The sequence below is a fragment of the Corvus kubaryi genome, unplaced genomic scaffold (genome assembly GCF_017639235.1).
Source record: "Corvus kubaryi isolate FWS band 111438036 unplaced genomic scaffold, C.kubaryi_AGA036_p1.0 37357, whole genome shotgun sequence".
Classification (NCBI taxonomy): Eukaryota; Metazoa; Chordata; class Aves; order Passeriformes; family Corvidae; genus Corvus; species Corvus kubaryi.
In genome coordinates, this window is record NW_024581117.1 from 16,503,531 (window position 1) to 16,523,116 (window position 19,586).

At 49.0% G+C, this 19,586-nt stretch overlaps 2 protein-coding genes across 13 annotated transcripts in view; one reads left to right on the top strand and one right to left on the bottom strand.

Moving 5' to 3' along the window:
• The window catches only part of CUNH10orf105 (chromosome unknown C10orf105 homolog), a 42,785-nt gene extending 33,873 nt beyond the window's left edge, over window positions 1-8,912 (top strand). The window contains exons 4-5 of the transcript XR_006016940.1: window positions 656-883; window positions 7,108-8,912. The gene's annotated coding sequence lies outside the window, so the exon portion shown is untranslated. The remainder of the gene's footprint in view (window positions 1-655; window positions 884-7,107) is intronic.
• CDH23 (cadherin related 23) overlaps window positions 1-19,586 on the bottom strand; it is a 181,895-nt gene that overhangs the window by 76,061 nt on the left and 86,248 nt on the right. For all 12 annotated transcript variants that reach the window (XM_042033492.1, XM_042033493.1, XM_042033491.1 and 9 more), the window contains 3 exons: window positions 11,034-11,146; window positions 8,906-9,094; window positions 761-910 (listed from right to left, as the gene is read on the bottom strand). In XM_042033492.1, coding sequence (XP_041889426.1) covers window positions 761-910; window positions 8,906-9,094; window positions 11,034-11,146 — 452 coding nt within the window. The remainder of the gene's footprint in view (window positions 1-760; window positions 911-8,905; window positions 9,095-11,033; window positions 11,147-19,586) is intronic.

Consider the following 19,586-nt stretch of genomic DNA (forward strand, 5'->3'; position numbering starts at 1 on the left):
CTGGGAAGCTTGGGAGAGTTGCCTATCCTTCTTTAGTGGAGAAAACAAGGCTCTCCTCAGCTCCCTCACCAGCTGAGCCAGCTCAAGACAAACCACCAACAAAGCTGGAGCAGGAGGATGCGGAGGGTTTTGGCACCTGATAGGTGCTCTTACAACGAAGTTTTATGCTCTGTGAAGCTTTTATGGCCCTTCTCTGCTTAAGCTCTTGCAGCTGAGCCTTTGGATGTTGGAAAGAGAAAGTGCAGAGCAGATCTCTTCCCCACCTCCTTCTTTTTTATAATTTCCCATTTTTTGGCTGTTTTGTAGTGTTCTGCTGTTTCATAGCGGGGATTATCATAGAATGGCTTGGGTTGGGAGGGACCTTTAACGGCCAGCTATTCCAACCCCCTGCCATGGGCAGGGACATCTTCCACTAGACCACGTTGCTCAGAGCCCCATCCAACTTGACCCTGAGTATTTCCAGCAATGGGACATCCACTGCCTCTATGGGTAACCATAGAGGTAACCATATGGGTTATGCTGTTCCAGCGTTTCACCACCCCCATGGAAAAAACCTTCTTCCTTACACCTAATTTAAATCAACCATCAAAAGCCATCCCCCCTTGTCCTATTTCAACAGGCCTGGCTGAAAAATTTGACCCCATCTTTCTCCTAGGCCCTCTTCAAACACTGGACGAGAGAGAGGAAGATGGTTAATGGTCACTCCTAGGTCACACTGAAAACCATGGCCGTCCCACAGAGCCCAGGGGTGCAACCTTACCGAAAATTCATAGCGAGGAATGGTCTCGAAGTCCAGCGGCACTGCCACGCGGACACGGATGTCTGCCTTCCCCTGGATGGAGGTCGGCGAGATGATGAAGTGGTTGGAGTTGTTGCCCACCAGGTAAACCTCAAAAACACTGTTGGGTCCCTGGGAAGAGAAAGAGCTAGGCTGGGGTTTTATACAAAATCCACATGCACATGAGAGGATCATCCCAGGGATGACCCCGCACGGCACACAGAGGAGAAGTCCCTTTTGCTGGTTGAAAGTTCACACACCACACAGGGTGTCACACACTGGGATTTCACTGCCTCGGGGGGGGCACAGCGTGGGTGCCTCTCTCATGCAGAAGGCTCTTTCCAGTAAGGCAGCTCAAACTGGGAACTGGAAAAACTCCTCCTCTTCCAAGCTCCTCCTCTTGCAAAGCAGCAAGGCCACCAACACACCGGTAACTTTCAGAGCCGTGCCCTGATCACGGCCCTCTTGCCAGAGCACGGCCCAGCAGAGCACACGAAAAGCAAGCTCAGAAGCTGCCAGAGATGAATTTCCAATTTTCCCTGGATGACCTCCCTCCTATCAGAAAAAGTGGCCAATTAAATGCACGAAGGGGCGCTAATAGCAAAAGCTGCCTAAGTGTGACCGCTGAGAGTGGGTGACATGAGCAGAATCTCTGCCTTGCCCTTCTCCTCGCACACCTCCATGCAATTGGTGGAGCTGAGGACACACTGAGCATCTCCCAGTGGAGCCCCGAAGCAGGAGCAAGCCTCAAGGGTACCCACAGAACCACACAAGGGCACCCAGTGTCTCAAGAGCCCAGCAGTGCTCTGCTGGTGGATGGTGGGAGCATCTCAGGGTAGACTGGCACCTTCCACGAGCTGTTTTAGTGCCAAACTAGGAAGTGAGGGATGCCCCCGACACCTCAGACACACCCCTGGGAGGGAGGGAGCAGAGGATACAGAGAATGGCAGAAGGAAGCATTACTTCCCAAGCTGTTTTGTACCCTATTCTCAAGGATGTTGATTTACAACAAATGACCATTTTCCACTAGTGACAAAAAGCTGCTTCATTGAGGAATTTCTGCCTGTCTCTGCTGCCGAGCCCTCAGGATCTCTCCCAGGGCCTGTGCCGTCCCTGCAGTACACGAAAGCACCTTTTGTGGCAGCGAGATGCGAGGGATTTTCTTGGAAGCCAGAGAAGAGCGAGTTTGTTGGAGGCATGAGATAAAAGTTGAAACATCAAAAGAAATCCAAGTATTTGCAGGAAGAGAGTCAGGTGGATTAATTCCCCTCTAGCTGGGGAAGGAGATCAGCTCCAGATACCCACTATCCCTAATTAGCAGCCCCTCAAGTGCCTTAGTCTCCCCATGTGAGGTCTGGAGAAGGGGGATACAGCTGCCTCTCGGGAGGGCTGCTGCGAGCTGCCATTTATATATTTATTCAGTTATTTATTTTTTTGCCTCGGCCCCCATGCTGCTTTCCTTGCTCCTGGTTCCCGGAGCTTGCGAGCCCCCTGCAGATGCCTGAAAGCAAATCTGAATATTTAAATTGTTATCAGCTGCCCAGCAGAAGGGCCTGGCTAAGCCCAGCTCACAGCAAGGACCCCCCACTCCAGAGGAAGCCACAGGGAGCTGCTTACATTTCCCTCACCCCTCCCTACCTGCTCTTGCCACCCAGAGCAAACAATGGATTTGAAATGTGATTGGGAAGAGGAAAAACAAGCTGCATCTCCGGGCTCTCAAAGGTCCTGGTGTGCAGTGATCACAGCCAAGCATCATTTCCTTGCAGTGCCAAGGATGAGGATGAGGATGTTATCAGCGACCTGCTTTACGTGCTCATTCCCCTCTCCATCCCCTGACCTCCCAGCTCGAGTTTTTTCCCTGCCACTGCAAAAAACCTGAGTCCTTTGCCTTCCTTTAGAGCCACAAATTAAGGAGCAGCCTGCCAAAGCTCAGCAACCTTACAATAATAAACCTGTCTCCTTCCAAAACAAACCGATCCATAAAAAACAGGTATTGGAGGGAAGTTTGCTATTGCCTAATGCTGGGATGCAGCCACACATTTTCCAGCTCCTCTCATCCCACGCCAGCACTCGGAGCTCGCCCTCGCTGTGGCTCGAGGCTGCTGCCTGCTGCCTCCTTCCCGGCAATCAAATCTCTCAGCCAGTGCCGCAACCAACAGAAATTTCATGTCAATTCAGCTAAAAGACAATTGGAGCTGCAGTTGGGCATAATTACAGCTTTGTTCTCCACGTGTGTATTCCTCGGAGCGTGTAATCAGAGCTGCGCTGCGGCCCCGCTGCCACATCAACCGCACACCCATACCCTGCTTCCAAAAAAGCCACCACTGGCTGATCACGCGGCATTTTTGGACAATTTGTGACAGGCCCGTTTGCCAGCCCCATGTGCCTGATATCCCTCTGAAATTCCAGGGGGAGAACCCTAGGCACAGGTGGGACTGGCAGGTAAGGGCAAAAGCTCAGGTGTGAGTTGCCAGCAGGTGGGTACAGGTATCACTGCAGAGGTCTGAAGCTTCGGGTTGGACGCACTCATGCACCTGCTGTGAATCATGCCCAAAAATCTGCTCTCCCAGCTTGCAATGCACACTCGCATGGCAGAGCTCACCAAGAATCAGGAAACTCCTTCTCCCATCAGGAGGCTGAGGCAGCCACATCAGCTGTTTCAGCTGAGACTGAGGATGGATCATCATTTTTATTGCTGCTTTTTCACCCACTTTCACCTGCTGGCTTCATCCATCACTTCTGCTCCCACCCAGCCCCTTCTTCATGGGAGCACACCCGGAAATGTTTCAGGAATTATTCCACCTTCCAGCAGTCATAGCAAATATTTAGCATCACTTACCAAGGGCTACAGAAGAAAACAAATTAAAAAAATATAATCCAAATCCCTAGACAAGCAGACAACCCTTCCTCAACCACACTATTCCCTGAGGTGCGTGGGTAGGTTGATTTCCTGCAGTCATTTTCAGCACAAAGTGAACTAGATTTGGAAAAAGCAGCCTGGGAATCCTCAGTTTTGTTCTTTTCACGCTGCCTCAGTACAGGTCTGCCTTTGGGTCCCTCGGTGCAATTTGCTTTCCCTGCCTTCCTGAAGCACAAAATCCAGTGCAACCCCAGCTTTCCTCCCAGTCACTTTCTAGGCATGGGCTATTACCTACAACAAGCTATGGAGGTTTTAATATTCCTCATTCTGGGAAGTCTACAAAGAAAGGAAAGAGGTGAGAGTTCAGGAGTGGAGATGAAGGAAGGGGGAAGAAGAAATTGGTGTTTTTTTGAGAGCAATTAGTGCCTTTTTGTTGGGCTTGGATAACTTACACCTGGTTCTAGTGAGTCACACACAAATAAAGCTTAATCCCTGCTTTGAGAAGACAAGACATGAAGGGGGTTATTCCCTATGCCCATTTCAAAGCATTTAACTTAGAACAGCCCTCTGGGTGTTGCCTGCCTCTCTCCCACGGCCCAGCCAGCTTGGACTCCCAGCACCCCTCTCCCACCCAGTGCCAGTAACCCTTTTGAGGGCTCACTGGGCACTGGCGCTTGTCCCCTGCATCCCTAAGGAACTCACTGGGCTGGCGGGCAATGCAGGATGCCTGGAGCAAAATGCTCCCCGACCCTTCTGATCCTCCTCCCCATGCCAGCAGCCCTATTCTCCCATCTTTTTGTCCATCCTAAGTGTCAGTCCTTGCCCATTCCCTCCCTCCTGGAGGAGTTTTCTCCTTCCCCGCTCTCCCCAGGTTATCTGCTGAATTCCACACACGCCTGCACAGACGGGATCAATCCGAGGCTGCCTCGCCTTCAGCTTATCTCTGCTCCAAATGATTGATTTTCCCTCTTTAAGGGTAATTTGCTGGTGAATTCCATGTATTGCAAAAACCCCTGTGAAATCTAATTCAGCCCGACTGGCAGCTGGCACTTTTGGGAGAGAATACTTGTGCGCCGTCAATTCCCCTTTACAGTTTCTTGCCATGTAGATCATATTTATAGTGCTTGTGCCTGTCATATGCATATATATGCCCTGGATGATTCATATATTGCCACCTGCACATGCATGGGCACACAGGATATCCTGATGGGGGTCACTGGTGAAGCTCTGTGCAACAAAGAGAGCGTATTCCCATGGCCCAGATTTTCCTTGTTTTAAATTCCCCATTTACCTTCCTCAATATGCTTATTTTAGAGAATTGTTTCAAAATGATTTTGAAATGTCAGGCCATCATAGTGGTGCTTCAGACAGCCTCTGCCCTTTTCTTCCTCTTCACTCAACTGTGTCGAGGAAAATGAAGTGGAAGTCATGGTGAGAGAGCTGGTTTCCCTAGCATGCCCTGGGAGAGCAGGCTGCTGCTTCCCTTAACATGCATCCATGGATCTTGGAGCCACAGGAAATGGAGGATGACCGGAAGGATACCCTGCCCCTTTTCCTGGATGGCCAAACCCTTGCCTTCTCCCTGTGACCAAGCCACCAGGTATAGAACACCAGCATATCCAAAAAGGACATCCATGTCCCCCAAATCAGCCAGCCCAGGAGCAGATGAGCCCTCTGAATTATCACCAACCTGTTCCACAGCTCAGGGCTCCAGTTCTCAACCTGGAAACAAACCTTGCTGTAAAAGCAGGTAAGTCAATGCTTTAATCTTCTGCCTCATACACAGGATTTATTCCTCCCTGCTGAACTACCACAATGTGAATGAGAGGAGAACCCAACCACAGCCCGGGGGTGACCAGTTGAGTGTAGGCTCAGTCTAAACACTGGGGAACTTCAATGGATTTTCATAAACAGCTCTTGAATGGCTTGGGAAAGCTGTTCAAGGGTCTGCTCTCTATCTGGCAGGGAGAGGAACTCAGCTGCACAGCAATTAATGCTTTTTTCTCTTCCACTAAGTCCTAGAGAATGCAGAAAGGAAAACCAGCACACCTGGTTGAACACCTCTTGGCTGCACCCCAAATCCACATGTGGGGCCACCTCAGCTCAACCCGGTTGCATCCCTCTTGAGAAGCTCCCCATTCCACCTTGCACCCCCAGCCAGCTCCTCCTGGAGCAAGACCATGGCCACATCTGGGGGATGGAAGCTGGGAGTTTGCAGGGGCTAGACTCCAAGGAAGGGCTTCTCCTTGGAGACACTCACTTGGGTACCTTGTCTGAGAGATTAATGCCAGCCAAGCTGCAGAAAGGCACTTACAACACAGAGGGAAATCCAAGCACAGGCTTTCAGTGTGGTCTTGTGTGCCTCGGAAATGCATTTTTAAGTGCTTTGCTGAATTGTTTAATCTGACTCCTTCCAAAAGCCATCATTTCAGTTTGTGCAAAACACACCAGAAGAAAGAAAGACCAAAAACCCCACAGTTAAAAAAGGCTGTGTGGGCCTTATTATGAAAAACCCTGTTTAACAGCCTTGGCAGCCCACACGGTGTGTTTTAAAGGCCCAGCTCTACAAAGGCACAGTGACAGGAAGGCTCCCCAAAACCACCCAGCGCCACAGGACTCCTGCATGGAGTAAGGTCCAGGCGTGGGCTACTCCATCCAAGCAGGACCTCAACAAGCTGGAGCGCTGAAGGAGCAGTGCCTGAATTTTCTGGAGGGGCCAGAACAAGGCTGGGGGGCTTGGCTCAGGAAAGAACCCAATCTGCCAAGGGACTCTCTCAGCACTTCATGACATAAGTTGGGAGGCAGGAGACAAACTCGAGCAAAGTGATCTTCCCAAAGACTCCAGTTTTGATCTCCCATGTCTCAACCCATCTGCTCTCATTTATTTCTCTCTTTGCTTTCCCTGGAGATGTGCATAATTCTCTTCTTGTTTCCCTCTGCCCCTTACACAAATGAGTCGTGTCATCTCCAGCATGAAGCTAGTGCTGCCAGAAAAGCTTCTGTCAGCCACGTCCTCAGTCACATCCCTGCCTGAAGACCTAGGTCCTTGCCAAGACATCCTCCCACCCCTGCATCCACGGAAAGATGAGAGAGCCCGGTGCCACCTCAGCTACCTCAAATCCAGATGGTTTGTAAAACCCTCACAGCTCTCACGGGGTACTTGAGCATCCAAAATATCACTGTCAGGCAACTATCTAACCTTTCTTTAGTTTTTTCACTGAAAGTTGATGGGTCTTCAGAGTTCTAGAAATACTTCTCTGGGAAGCAGTGCTGGCTGTAGGTGCAGTCCTACTTCTATCTCACACACATCTTTTTCACAACCCGGGCATCTTCTCCCCATTTTTCCCCCCAAAGTGCTACCTTGATGGTTAACCCAGTTGCAAGCATCCATGAGAGGAAATAAGGAAGATCCATTGCAGGATAATGCAGAAAAAAAGTAACCAATTGCTTGTAACTTTTCTCTCTCCAGATATTCCAAGAATCAGCTCTCCTCTGCTTCTTATCAGTGAAAATAATGCCATGGTCAAAGCAATCTGTGCTAATATGATGGTCTCTGAAGACGTGTACAGTAAAACTCCTTCAGACTCCCTCAGCACAAGAGATCCTCTCTCAGCAGTTTTAAAAATCTCAGCCAATTCTTTTGGGGAAATCTCAGGAAGTTAAAGAAATACATCAAAAGAACAGCATCTATTTTTTGCTGGTGCGATGTGGAAGGCAAGGCTATTTTTTATTCTCCCATTTTAAAATTAGCAAGGCTGAAAAGTGAATTCTTGAATGGGAGTCACTCCAATAAAATGAGCTTTTAACCAGAAATAATGACAGATCCTTCATCCTGGTGGCACAAACAGAAGTGTTACAATGCCCTTCAAGAATGGATCTGCTGACATCTCTCATAAAGCATGACAGCATCTCTATTCAGAAACTATCCTAAGCATCTGTCATATTCATATCTTCTTTATTAGCAATTGACATTTTCAAGAAAAAACAGTCTCTTTATCTGCTTAATAGCTCATCTGCACCTCTTCAGGCTGAACTCATAACTCCTGTATGGTGACATCATGTCACCAGTAGATTATTAGTTCTGTGTCATAATCACTTCAGATGAAAAAAAATGGGATTTCTGGGTGGCTTGATGAGACGGGGTGAACTCCACCCCGGGCTAGGAAACAGCAAGTATATCTTCTGAGTCACAAAAGGCATCTGAAAAGATGCACATTTTAACTGACCCACTGGGATTTTGGGGGCCAGGGGAGGATGTTTTGTTTCCCATTACCTGAAGCATCAGGAAAACACCCTGATGATGTTTTGCCATGATGCTGGATGGAGCTCTGAACCACCTGGTCTGATGGAAGGTGTCCCTGCCTGTGGCAGGGGGGTTGGAACGAGATGATCTTTCAGGTCCTTTCCAACCCAAACCATTCTACGATGCCATTTATTCTGACAAATCCTCTCCCCTCATCTCCTGCTCAGCCTGAAGAAGAATGGGAACAGCAGGAGCCTGCAGGCAGAGCCTTTCCAAGGGATTTTGGACAGCTCACCATGAGGTGTCAGCACTGGTTTGGAGCAGACACCCGGCAGCATGGCAGGGCTGGGGGGGGACCAGCACACAGGAGCAGCCAGACGTGAACTGCACAAGTCAAATAATCAGAGTAATTGAAGGCTGGGAGCCCAAGGCTGGAAAACAGGCTGCAATCCCTAACATGGCACGGATTGGCGCGTGACAAATAGGAGCTCCACTGACACGTGGGAGGAACAAGCCTGCAATGCTCCTGGCTTGTTTGCAGTGATGAACTGGTATCCCAGTCCTCCCCATGCTGATGGGCATCCCTTACCTTCTCTGTGACAGCAGCAGCACCTCTCCCTCAGCAGCCGGGGCAGAGAGCTTGGGGCTCCTGTCTTCCCTGTCCCTGGCAGGTCCCCTGGGGGCCCAGAAGAAAAACTCCTTTGCTAAACCAGACTGGCAATGCACTGCCTGACAAGAGCCCTCAGAAGCAGGCGGGGATCAGCCTCCCAGACAATCCTATTTTCTGGCTCTCAGGGGCTGTATAGTCCTGGCTGCATTAGAGCTTGTGCCATGCCTGCACCCTGGGGAGGGAAACTGGACTTGGGGTACACAAGCAAACAGAGCAATGGCAGCGGTAAGAACTGAAAAAGTGGATGTTGGGACAGAACCATGCACTTCATCACAGGTTCCTCGGCGACTTCTCCCCTGCACAGCCCAAAACCAAACCAGTGCTAGCCCGCAAAGGAGGGACAGGATACCTCACCTCATCCTTGTCCTGCACCTGGATGAAGAGGGGAAGGGCAAAGCCCACCTGGGCCAGCTCTGGGATGGCCACACTGTACTCAGAGCTGTTGAACTCAGGAGCATTGTCGTTGACATCAATGACCAGGATGTTGAAGGTGGTGGTGACACTGGCGTTGGAGGGAGTGCGGTCATCGTTCAGCTCTGTCCCCTGAAAGGAGAGAAAACAGGGGAGCCTTTATTTTTCAGAAAGAATAAATGTAAAAGAAAGTGTGTATGGTGCATGGTGTGGTGAGAGACACTTGCAGCTTTCTCTTCCTCCACTTTGCCATGGAAGAGTGCCCAGCTGGCTCTGCCATTGTCCCATTAACACACAGAGATGTTGGCCCAGCTCTCCCATCACCCATGCTTTGGTCCCACAATACTCTCACAAAACTTCCCAGGGGTTTAACATTTCCCTTGGGATGGCTGTGGCCAAGTTCTCACTTGCCTCTATCACGCCACAGGTTGGCAGGATCCGGAGTCACAGAAGAACAAGTAGGAGTTTTCTCTGCCACAAGCATTTAAACAAAAATAAATATCCCTTGTGAGATGCAGGGGACAGTCCGCAAAACAAAGGAAGGCTCAATGATCTCTCCTCAGCCATCCCTGGGGATGGGAGCTGACAGTGAACCACACAGGATGCTAAAAAACATAGGGATGGAAAACTAGGGCACCAGAGGGAAAGAAGATTTAGACCTTAAAATAGGTTTGGCAACATGTGTCTAAATACAGAGCTGAGTCATGAGTCCACATCACACCTCTGTCTCAAGAAGGACTTTAGTTCTGCCTTCCCAAAAGGAAAGAGTGCAGATTTTAATGCCAGAGAAGCAAGACTCATGGAACAGCCTTTTCAAGCTGAGTCCCTCCTCTTGTCCTTTGGATAATCTTGCTTTGCTGTGGGCATGGAAAAGCAACGCTATCACGACCCACACGGCTCATTGCTATTCACTGCTTCTGCACACAACAGCAGAACAGGCTGATCCCAGCGAGGAGCAATCCAGCTGTATTTTCACTGTGTGCTCCAGGATGAGAGCAGCAGAGAACATTCTGGGTCCTGGGGATGCGGGACACAGAGAGCTGGCATTTGCGGGAGGATGCGAAGTTTGTGGGGATAGGACATAGAAATCTATCAGATCAACAGAATATGGTTGGAACTTCATTATCATGCAGGGAGGAAAACGGGCAAGTTTTCAGGCTCACAAACCTTTCCAAGATTAAACAGATATTTTTGTCCCTATTAAAATCAGACAATCCTCCCTGTCTTGATTTTTGAAACTACAAAACCTGAATGAAAAGATACCACGGATGGGTGAGGATCTCTTCCTCACACACAAAGCCCCATGGTATGAACTGTGTCTGGGACCTAGAGGGGTGATTTCTTGTCTCTTTGCACCCCTCCAAAAAGCATGACACTTGCCAAAACAAGAAGGCGGTGTGCTGGCTGCCTCCCTCACAATCAATGACCCTTCCTACACCGCTGATTTTTCCCTACCCTGGCCCAGCAGAATCTATACTTCTAAATGTGTTTCCAACCAGCTGCCCAGCTTAGTATTGATTTTAATTACAGGGCTGTGAGCAGAGCCAGGGAGCCACTCTCAGGTGGGGCTGGTGGGGCTGGAAAGCCACGCTCCAGTGCCTTTTCTTGAGAAGGCAACTTCCAGCATCACTCCCTCCCCGCGCTGGGCAGGCACAGATGATGCCCTGTTACACCACTGCCTGCTGACGAGACAAAATGTCATGTTTATCCAGGGTTTTGGTGGGGAGAAAGAGGGGAAACAGGCAAAAGCAGGCACAATTCAGGTGCCTGAATATGTGTCTGGTGCTATATGCAACCTCGGGGTATCTGCATGCTGCCAGAAGACGCGGCCACAGGCAGGACACCAAAAATGCCCTTATACATCCATATTGAGTGAATGATGTTTTGGGCCACCAGACAAGACAGCTGTGCTTAACATCTCACTTGCCTTGGCCAGCACATCATGGCTCTGCATGCCCAAAAGAACAACATATCCCAGGTTTGCAGCGCTACCTGGAAGGGGCTGTCCCCAGGCAGGATGCCCTCTGCATCCTGCTCTGTCAATGTGCTTCCTGGCTGGAGGAGGGCTCACCTTCACTGTGAGGATGAATCCAGCACTGTAGAAGGGATTTTCACGGTCCAGGGGCCCATTCAGGGTTAAGGCTCCGCTGATGTAGTCCAGTGCAAAGATGCTGTTGGTGTTACCTGAGAAAAATAACAGGAATGTGAGCGCAAGCAGCTAGCACAGCTGATCCCAAGAAGTGCTGGGGTTAACAGAGGGAGAGAAGCAGGAGGACATGAGCTCCAAGCTGGGCACAGGCTGCACTGGGCTCTGGGAACCTGGCATACCATTCCAATGTGCTTTAAAATGTCATGCTCTAACACTCCTCTCCTCCTCTCATCTGCCCCGGCTTAGGGCTCAAAATGGGGCTCTTCCTCCACAGTCAAAAGTTGCCAATGCTGAAAGCAGCTGAAGAATTTCAAAGGGGTTTAGTTATTAAAACGTGCAACAGCAAAGCTGAAAGCAGGACCAAATCCAGCTGCTTCCCTCTGAGTGACCACCTGCATTCGCAGGGTACTGTGTTCCCAGGGTGGGCATGGCCTGTCTCCTAAAATACAGGAGTTAAGGGACACCAGTCCAGGATAATCACAGGGAAGCACAGATGAACCAAGCTCAAAAGGAATTCTCCACATTACAGGTGGTGGTTTAGCTGTGGGACCTCTTGCCAGAGGGTGCTGAGGGGGATACAAGTCCACATGTATTCAAGGAGAGGCTGAAGAGCTTAAAGAAAGAAAAAAATTCTATCAAGTAATAGAGAAGCCTCAAAAAGCTCAGGAATTTCTTAGCTGGATGTATTTGAAGCCAGGGAAAGTATCAGCAAAGTAGTGCAGGCTCTTGCCCTGCTTTTATGCTCTTGCCAGATACGTTGACCTTGTGCAGCTGCCTGGTTTTCCTCTACTGGAACCAAATTTGGCCCCTGTCCCTACATACAAGCAACCAGCCAGGATGCCACAGAGGGCTGGGCTGCCTCCATGGACCATCCCATCCCCAGCTTGAATTCTCCTCTGGAATTGGACACCCAGAGAGGATTAAGACAACACTCGAGTCTCATGGCCAGCAGATACTAAAAGGACAATGTCCTCCTCTGGGAATGCACTTGTGACAACTCCAGGTGCTCTCCCTGTGAGCCAGACAAAAGCAAGCAATTGGTGTGTGGAGCCTGGGACACCTGACACCAGCCTGACACCAGCCTGACACAAAACCAGAGCAGTCTGCTGAATTAGTGATGACCAAGGAGGTTATATCCTGGCATATGGTCACCCACACAGCTCCCCTCAGCATCTCAAGGCATGCAGAAACCCCTGATCCAGACCCAGACAGGAGCCAGGAAACCCTGCAGGTACATTCCAGTCATCCCAGTCAAAAGGAAGTAAAAAATAAATCCTGTCTTCTCGATACATCTCAGCATGAACGAAACACACACAGCATTTGTCATTTCCCTGGAAGGGAGCTGCAAGACAGATCTTCTGCCGCAGAAAGTTGTTTCCCATCACTCAGCATCCACCTCATTCCCTTCCAACCTCTGTTTGATCACAGCTGCACCTTTCTCAGGATGGCCAAAGTCTCCAGGTCTGGCCATTCCCTCCCTCCCACCCCAGGAGCCACCTGGCCTCTCCTCTCTCTCCCAGAGCCCTAACTGCCTTAATACCTTTCTCCCCATTACTGAGCCATTCTATCTTCCTCCTGGACCAAATTCCTCCCATTCCTGTCCTTGGTCCTCTCTTCTCTCCATCCAAAATGCCCCACTGACCTCTCACCAGCTTAATGAGCTGATGCCAGGCTACTTAAAATATTAGAAGCAGCCTTGTTGGTTTTTTTCCTAATCTTTTGCCACTGTACATGAAGATCTCCAGTTTCCTCCCTTGGACAATTCCCCTCTTTCCATCCTGACTTCCCACTCCTGCACTGTAATTTATGGCTGACTCCTTAGGAAGCTTCTTCCGATCCCAGCTCTGAAGGGCACTCCACAAGATGGATTGGACTGTGCTGTGAGGCATTTAAATGCTCCAGGATACCAGGGTGCCACGGTCAAGTTTACACCTCGGGGTCACCTCCCCCTAATATAAAGTGTAATAAAATGCAGGAACAATGGAATTTAGTGGAATTAGGTCAATAGGACAGGAATTTGACCGAACACAGCACTGTGTTCCGTGTCCTAAAAATGGTTATGCATTTCATATTTGACCACAGTCACTTTTTGAAGGATGAGCAACTAAACTGGGGACCCAAAGGCCTCCCAGGCTGCACACCAGAGGCTTTTCTTTATCTCAGCCTCCCCAACAGCATCAGATACTCATCCTATGCCCACTGGGGCTTCCTTTCTGCTAGCAGAGAATTCCTGACTTTGTGAATTTGCAAATTTAAGGAAAGAGGTGTCTCCAAACTTATCCCCCAGAGGCCTTTCATGATTTCCTCTACAATACCTCTCCAACCACCACTTCCTCACTGCTCTGACCAGTGATCCTAATGCCCATTTCCCGAGACATTTTCCTTGCAAAATCTCTCTAATCATCTTCACATGCCTTCACTTTCCTGAGAACAAGGGGAAAAAAAATAAGGTGGGGGGAAATTAGCCAATTGTGTCTTTCTGGAGAGACCAGAGGGACACACAGGGACCTGGCAGAAATTAAAGGACAGGAAGGGAAAGGCTGGGCAGCAAAATGCGAAGAAGAGCAGAGAGAAGGAAAACAAAGGACAAATGTTTTAAATATCAAAAAGACAGAGTGAAGGGGAGAATGACAACAACAAAAAAATTGAGACCTTTGGGACAGCAGTATGAATCCACTTCTGACAGACCTGTTGCTCCCACCCGGCAAGGACCAGGCTTGCTCAGGGCCTACAAACCCAGCTTTTTGTTGTGACATGGGTCAAGTAGAAGGAAAAGTTTCCCATCCACCTGTCCATGCGCAGGTACAGGGACAGCAGCAGCTCCTGCATACACTGCAGCCGAGAAGGCAGGGACTGACGGGATGCTGGGTTGGGAGCAATGGGATGGATCACAGAAGCCCATTCTGAATGTTTTTCCAGGCTCATTGAGGAACGGATGGTGGCATAGGCGTCATTTTGGAGAAACACTGCTATAACGAGGGGTTTTATAGATGAGAGCCATAATGTTTAATTGCCCTCAGCCAAGCTCTCAGTTTAAAAAGGCCATTAAAAGTACTGGCTCAAACCCAGAGAAGGGGGGGAAGAAAAAGGAAAAAAAAAAGGGGGAAAAATAAAGAAGACATCAATATCTCCTCCTTCCTCCCTACCCCTTTAGCCTTTGAGCATGTTCAAATTGTTCGGAGGGAGAGATGCAGCTACTGTCCTGCTCTAGTGAAGAGCTACCTGTCAGTCAGGGCAAGCTGCTTTCCCTGGGCAGGATAATTTTCCCACCCCCTCTGCAGGAAGGGCTGCTCATGTTGGGAAGCCGCCACTGAACTTGGAGTGGGTGACTTTCATGAGATGTGAAAGGGGAACCCATCACACACCTTGCTCCGGATAATTTATTAATCGAAATGTGCTCCGTCAGGGCTCCTCGGCACCGAAATAGATGCTGTTGGATGTGGTTCATGGAGTCAGCAACAGACACAGTTATTAGCGTATGAATAGTCCATCAGCTGCCGTGAGCACCCTGCTGCTCTTCACCTTGAGTTTCTGCCCCCTGGCCACAGGCAGGGAAGCACTGCCAGGGCAGGGACCTTGCCCTGTGCTTAAATTCAAAGGCAACAAGTCATTTCCAAAGGAAAAGGGGTTATTAGAGTCTGAGCTTTCCGGGAAATCGAGTTGCTGTATAGAACAGTGAAACAGTGCCCCTTTCTCCTGCTCGGGACTTTGGTTTGCTGCTCTTCTGGGAAGACGCAGCTCTTAGGGGTAACAGATCCGAGCCCAAAGCTGTGTGCCAGTGCTCCTTCTCACATGCCTGCTCTGCAAACAGGCCTTTTTAGTATCTTTCCCAAAGGATTTGTCCATTCTAGCACAACCAGCAGAACTCCTGATCTTCCAGATCACATGCTTGCATAGTTCCCTTTTTTAGAATGGAATGTACAGTACAAGGAAATAAAAGGAGATATTTATCACCCAAGGTGCAATCTTCTCCCTCCCAAATTTCCTGGGAGCTGTGGCCAAGTACCAGAGAGAACAGAGCCCACAGAGTTTCTGCTCTGAGTGTAATTCTTCACACAAAAGGATGCTGAGTCTTGGACCACAACCATCATTCCCCCACATCATCTAAAATGGGCTTTTTGATGTAAACCTCACATCTCCAGGCTCCACAGCTTTCTGAAATTCCTTCATTGAAAATCATCTCAGAACCAGTTGCTTTTTATAGCCACAACATGAACAGAGGTGGTCCTGGTTCATCTTTCTCCACCGGTTGTCAACATTGAATCCCAGACTGGTTTGGGTTGGAAAGGATCTTAAAGATCATCTCATTCCAAGCCCCTGCCACAGGCAGGGACACCTTCCACTAGACCAGGTTGCTCAGCCTTGAATACACATTAAATACCACAAGTTAAATAGAAAGTCTCAGAAATTAAACAGAAAATATGCTTTTTTTTCCTATTTACACATAAAAGGGAATGTATAGTTTTAATTACCAAGGGCCATTTGCTGGGGGACCACCTGCCATGCAAACCATTATCCCAATCATATCTCTTTCCAATGATTCCTGGATTGCCAGGGAGCCGAAGCCAGATGCCAATGTGACAACAAAACATCATTAACAGCGTGGAGAAAGATGGGGAGCAACTGAGCCAAGGAAAGAGGGGCTGTGACCGCAGCCACCATCTTTGCTTTGTGCTGTCTCATCCTCTTGCATTGGCAGGGTGGGAAAAACAGCTTTTGATGGATAACGTGGCGCAAAGCACTTTTCCACCCATCAGTGTGTCCTCCTACAGAAATGTTCTGCTATGATGGCTGCCTTTAAATCACACTGGAAGGCCCTCCCAGCAGGTGTAATTTATGAGAGCTTTAAGACCCCGGTAGCTCACCGAGCGAGTCGAATGTGGGGAAAAGCTGGCGCGATGTAGGGAATAGTAAAATGAGCAGGTCCCCACTTCCAAGGGTTCTACCTGATGCCTAGTTTAAGGGTTTTAGGGAAGTGGTTGCTTTGCTCTGCCTTCTTTATTAAGTCAGGTCAAGCTACGCAGGGCAATGTCAGCAGCTGAGGGCATGGAGACCTCTTTGGCCACTTGACCTTTCCTCAAGGATTCATGCTGCGCTTTCATAAGGAAGGCAGTGGGGCACACTGGCTCTGTTAAGAGCATGGGAAACATGTTCTGAGCTACTGCACTGATTTTTACTCATATGTATATTTTCTTTTTTTTTTAATACAGAAAAAAATATTTATATATATGACATTTTATTCTTTAGCAGGAAATCCAGGAGATGGAGAACAATTCTTTTCAGCTTCCCTTGCACTTTTGTAAGTCACACTTCTATAACATTGTGCAAATAATGTTTTTTAATTCATGTTTCCTTCAGGATGGACCACCTTAAGGAAGAGAGGCTTTGCTAGAAACTGCATCAGTCCCATAAAACAATCCACTTGGAGGGGGAGGGAACCCCCAACCCTAAGGATTTGTGAATAGCCCTAAGGACCAGCTCTCTGACTGAAAGAAAGCTCACTCCCCTCTCTCCTGAAGGACTTTCCAAGCCCCAGGAAGGACGTATGGATTGCCCTTGTGCAATCTCCCATTGCCCATCCATCACTGCACCTGAAATGTGTCAGGCAGTCAGAGACTGACATTTGGGACCCTTTCCCCTGGGTTAACCCTTCCGTGCCTGCCCAAGCAGCACAGGTCACCTTCACATACTCCTGCCTGTAGACTCCAAGTCTCCTGACTATCCTGGAAATAAATGAAGCCCAAAGTTTACTGCTAGCCAGCAACATGTGAGTCAATATGTTTTCGTAGTAAAAGCTTGCGGGCCAAAGTCTCCTCCCGCCTATTAATTAAATTGCCATTTAATTCACGCGAAAAATCCTTCCCTTAAAGAGCCAGAGGATTCCCCATGCCCCAGGCGATATGCAGCAGCAGCAAATGTGAAAACACACTGCCGTCTGCAGGGCTGATCCTGCCCAAAACGCCAGGGCCCTCCTGATTTCCGCCGGGAAAATCAATCTCTGTTAGCCCAGAGAGTTCCCCTAAATGAAAAGCCTTATCTAGAACAGGTCGTGTTATACAACAAGTCACTCGCTTTGCCTGGGAAATGAAAGATGATGAGGCAGAGTCCCCAGTACAGAGGCTATCTCCATAAATCTGCCAAAAAGGAGCTGTGGATTACTTTGCTGGATTAATTATCTGTCCTTCAAACAGAGTCCTGACCTCAGTGGCTGAGCATCTCCAACCCGTCACTGCAGCCGGGGAGGGAGGGCTTTCACAGGGCTCTGGCCACAGGAAAAGCAGCAGGAACACCCTTTGCAGCAATGGGAGCCCTGGCACTGACCAGCCTGTTGGCACGAGGGGCTTGAACTGTGAGGTCTCAATCTGGATTTCTTTTTTAACTAGGCAGTGAGCCCACTCCTTGTGAAGTGTGAAGCGAAAAAGTACATTTTCCTGGAGTTAAAACACTCTGATGGGAAGGAAGGGGGAATAACAACTGAATGGCATTTCCCTGTTAGATATGGAAATTATTCCCAATGCAGGCAGGACAAGTAGTCAAAGCCATGGCACAGCTACACCGTGCTCCTCCGTCATCTCAGCCTTAACAGCTTTGTAAGCTGGCAGCATAAAGTTAGATCTCCAGTCGTATTTTATGTGGTTATGGTTAATCTTTTAGTTTTATTGTGTTCCTGTCACGGGAGGACCTTGTGCTGGAGATAGCTGTATAAATAAGAGCTGCTGCAGTACATCCCTGGCCGTGGCTGCCCGAGGGATGGAGCTGAACAGGACAGCAGCAATTCCAAATTAATTTTTAAACCCCACCTCCAAATCATACCAATGCTTTAGGTGTTAACACTGAAGGTATGATGGACGGCCAGGTTGCTTCTCAGCTCTCTACTGCTGTATATACAAGCCCAAAAGGCAAAATCAGACCAGCCACATGCTAACCCTGTGCCCAAAAAACTGTGAGAGCCGGGAAAAGGCATCACCCATCCCTGCAGGGAAATGGGAGCAGCATCACTGCCACCTCCCCTCCTGGAAGGGAGCTGAAGAGCCAGGTATAATTACTACTTCCACCAGCCACTTTCACTTTTGCTTATGGTCGGTTTCTAATTTAATTTGCTTCCCCGTTCCCATATGTTAGGCTATTTTTTTTTGCAAAATTGCCATAAAAATTTTCCAGCTCAGGCAAAAAATCTGCTCGCTGACCTTTACCATCATGATTGAGGATAATGAGAAATTAATTAGGCTTTACCTGCCTGCCAAAAAAAAAAGGTTTGCCTTGGGTGAGCAGGATTTTGGAAGTGCATTAGATGCCAGTCCTGCGTCTGGACTCTCAGACATGAGAAAGTCACATCAGCTCTGTCTATAGGCTGATCATTCCCATCCAACCCCTTTTCCATGAGACCCTGGTGACGACAGGAGGATTCCTGGCCAGTTAGAAAACACTTTGTAATTCTCATGTTTGGGAAAAAAAATAATAGTGCAAAGTAGTTTAATCACTCTTTGATCTGTTCTGCTGGATCCTCTGACAGGAGAGCTGTCCCCACTAGGCAGGACTGCGGGCAAGGGTTAAGCTCTTGGCATACACAAGCAGATGCAAGGCTGTGTACAGTGATATTCCTATAGGTCTCTCCATATTCCACCACCACCTGAATCCCAGAGCATCCTGGTTCCCCTTCCACCATCCCACTGCCCACCCAGGCCAGGATGGCCAGGCTGACAGCTATTTTACCATCCTCACTGTAATTCAGCAACCTCTGCAAAATTAGATTGATGTTTCAGTCCAGTCTCCAGTGAAAAAGATCCCATATCAGCCAAAAGACAGTCCCTGCTGCACCTTGGCCAGCTGCTACCCACAATCTGGGTGAACCTCTCAAATAAACTGCAGAGGGAATTAGAGGAATAAATAATCCTTGGATCTTCAAAGTCTGGATACTTGCAGTCAGGATCAGTGCGCTTGAAAGTCAGGGTGAAATCACCTTGACCCTCGAGGCTGATTAAAAGAGGGTTTGAAAAGGCTGGGCTTTAAGGAGAAGAAACTGGGAAATTATTTCTGCACGTGTAGGCAGCACCGGGAGCATGTGGCACAGTGGGGAGGGGAGGCACTGCTGCCATTTCTTGCTGGGAAGAAGCCCCCCCCAAAAGTGATGCCAGGAATAGGGTTACAACCCACACCCACCAAGCTGGTCCCTCATGCCTGGGTCACCTCGAGCAGTCTGTCTGTCCTCACCAAAGCAGCATCTGAGTGCAGCCCTGTGAGCATCAAAGTCTGCTGGGGTATGGCAGAGATTGCTGAGCTCAAGGCATCTTAAATGAACGGGCCCAAGCCCCCAAAACTGGCCTTTCCATAAGGAAGCTGTGTTTTATCTGGAAACACCCTCCCAGCCTGCCCTGCCCCTGTTGCCATCGGAAGGGATCCGCAGGCTGCACAGCCAAAGGGGCCAAGCATTGCCCAGCAATGATCCGCTCATCCACACCAAGAAGGGTTCCCAGC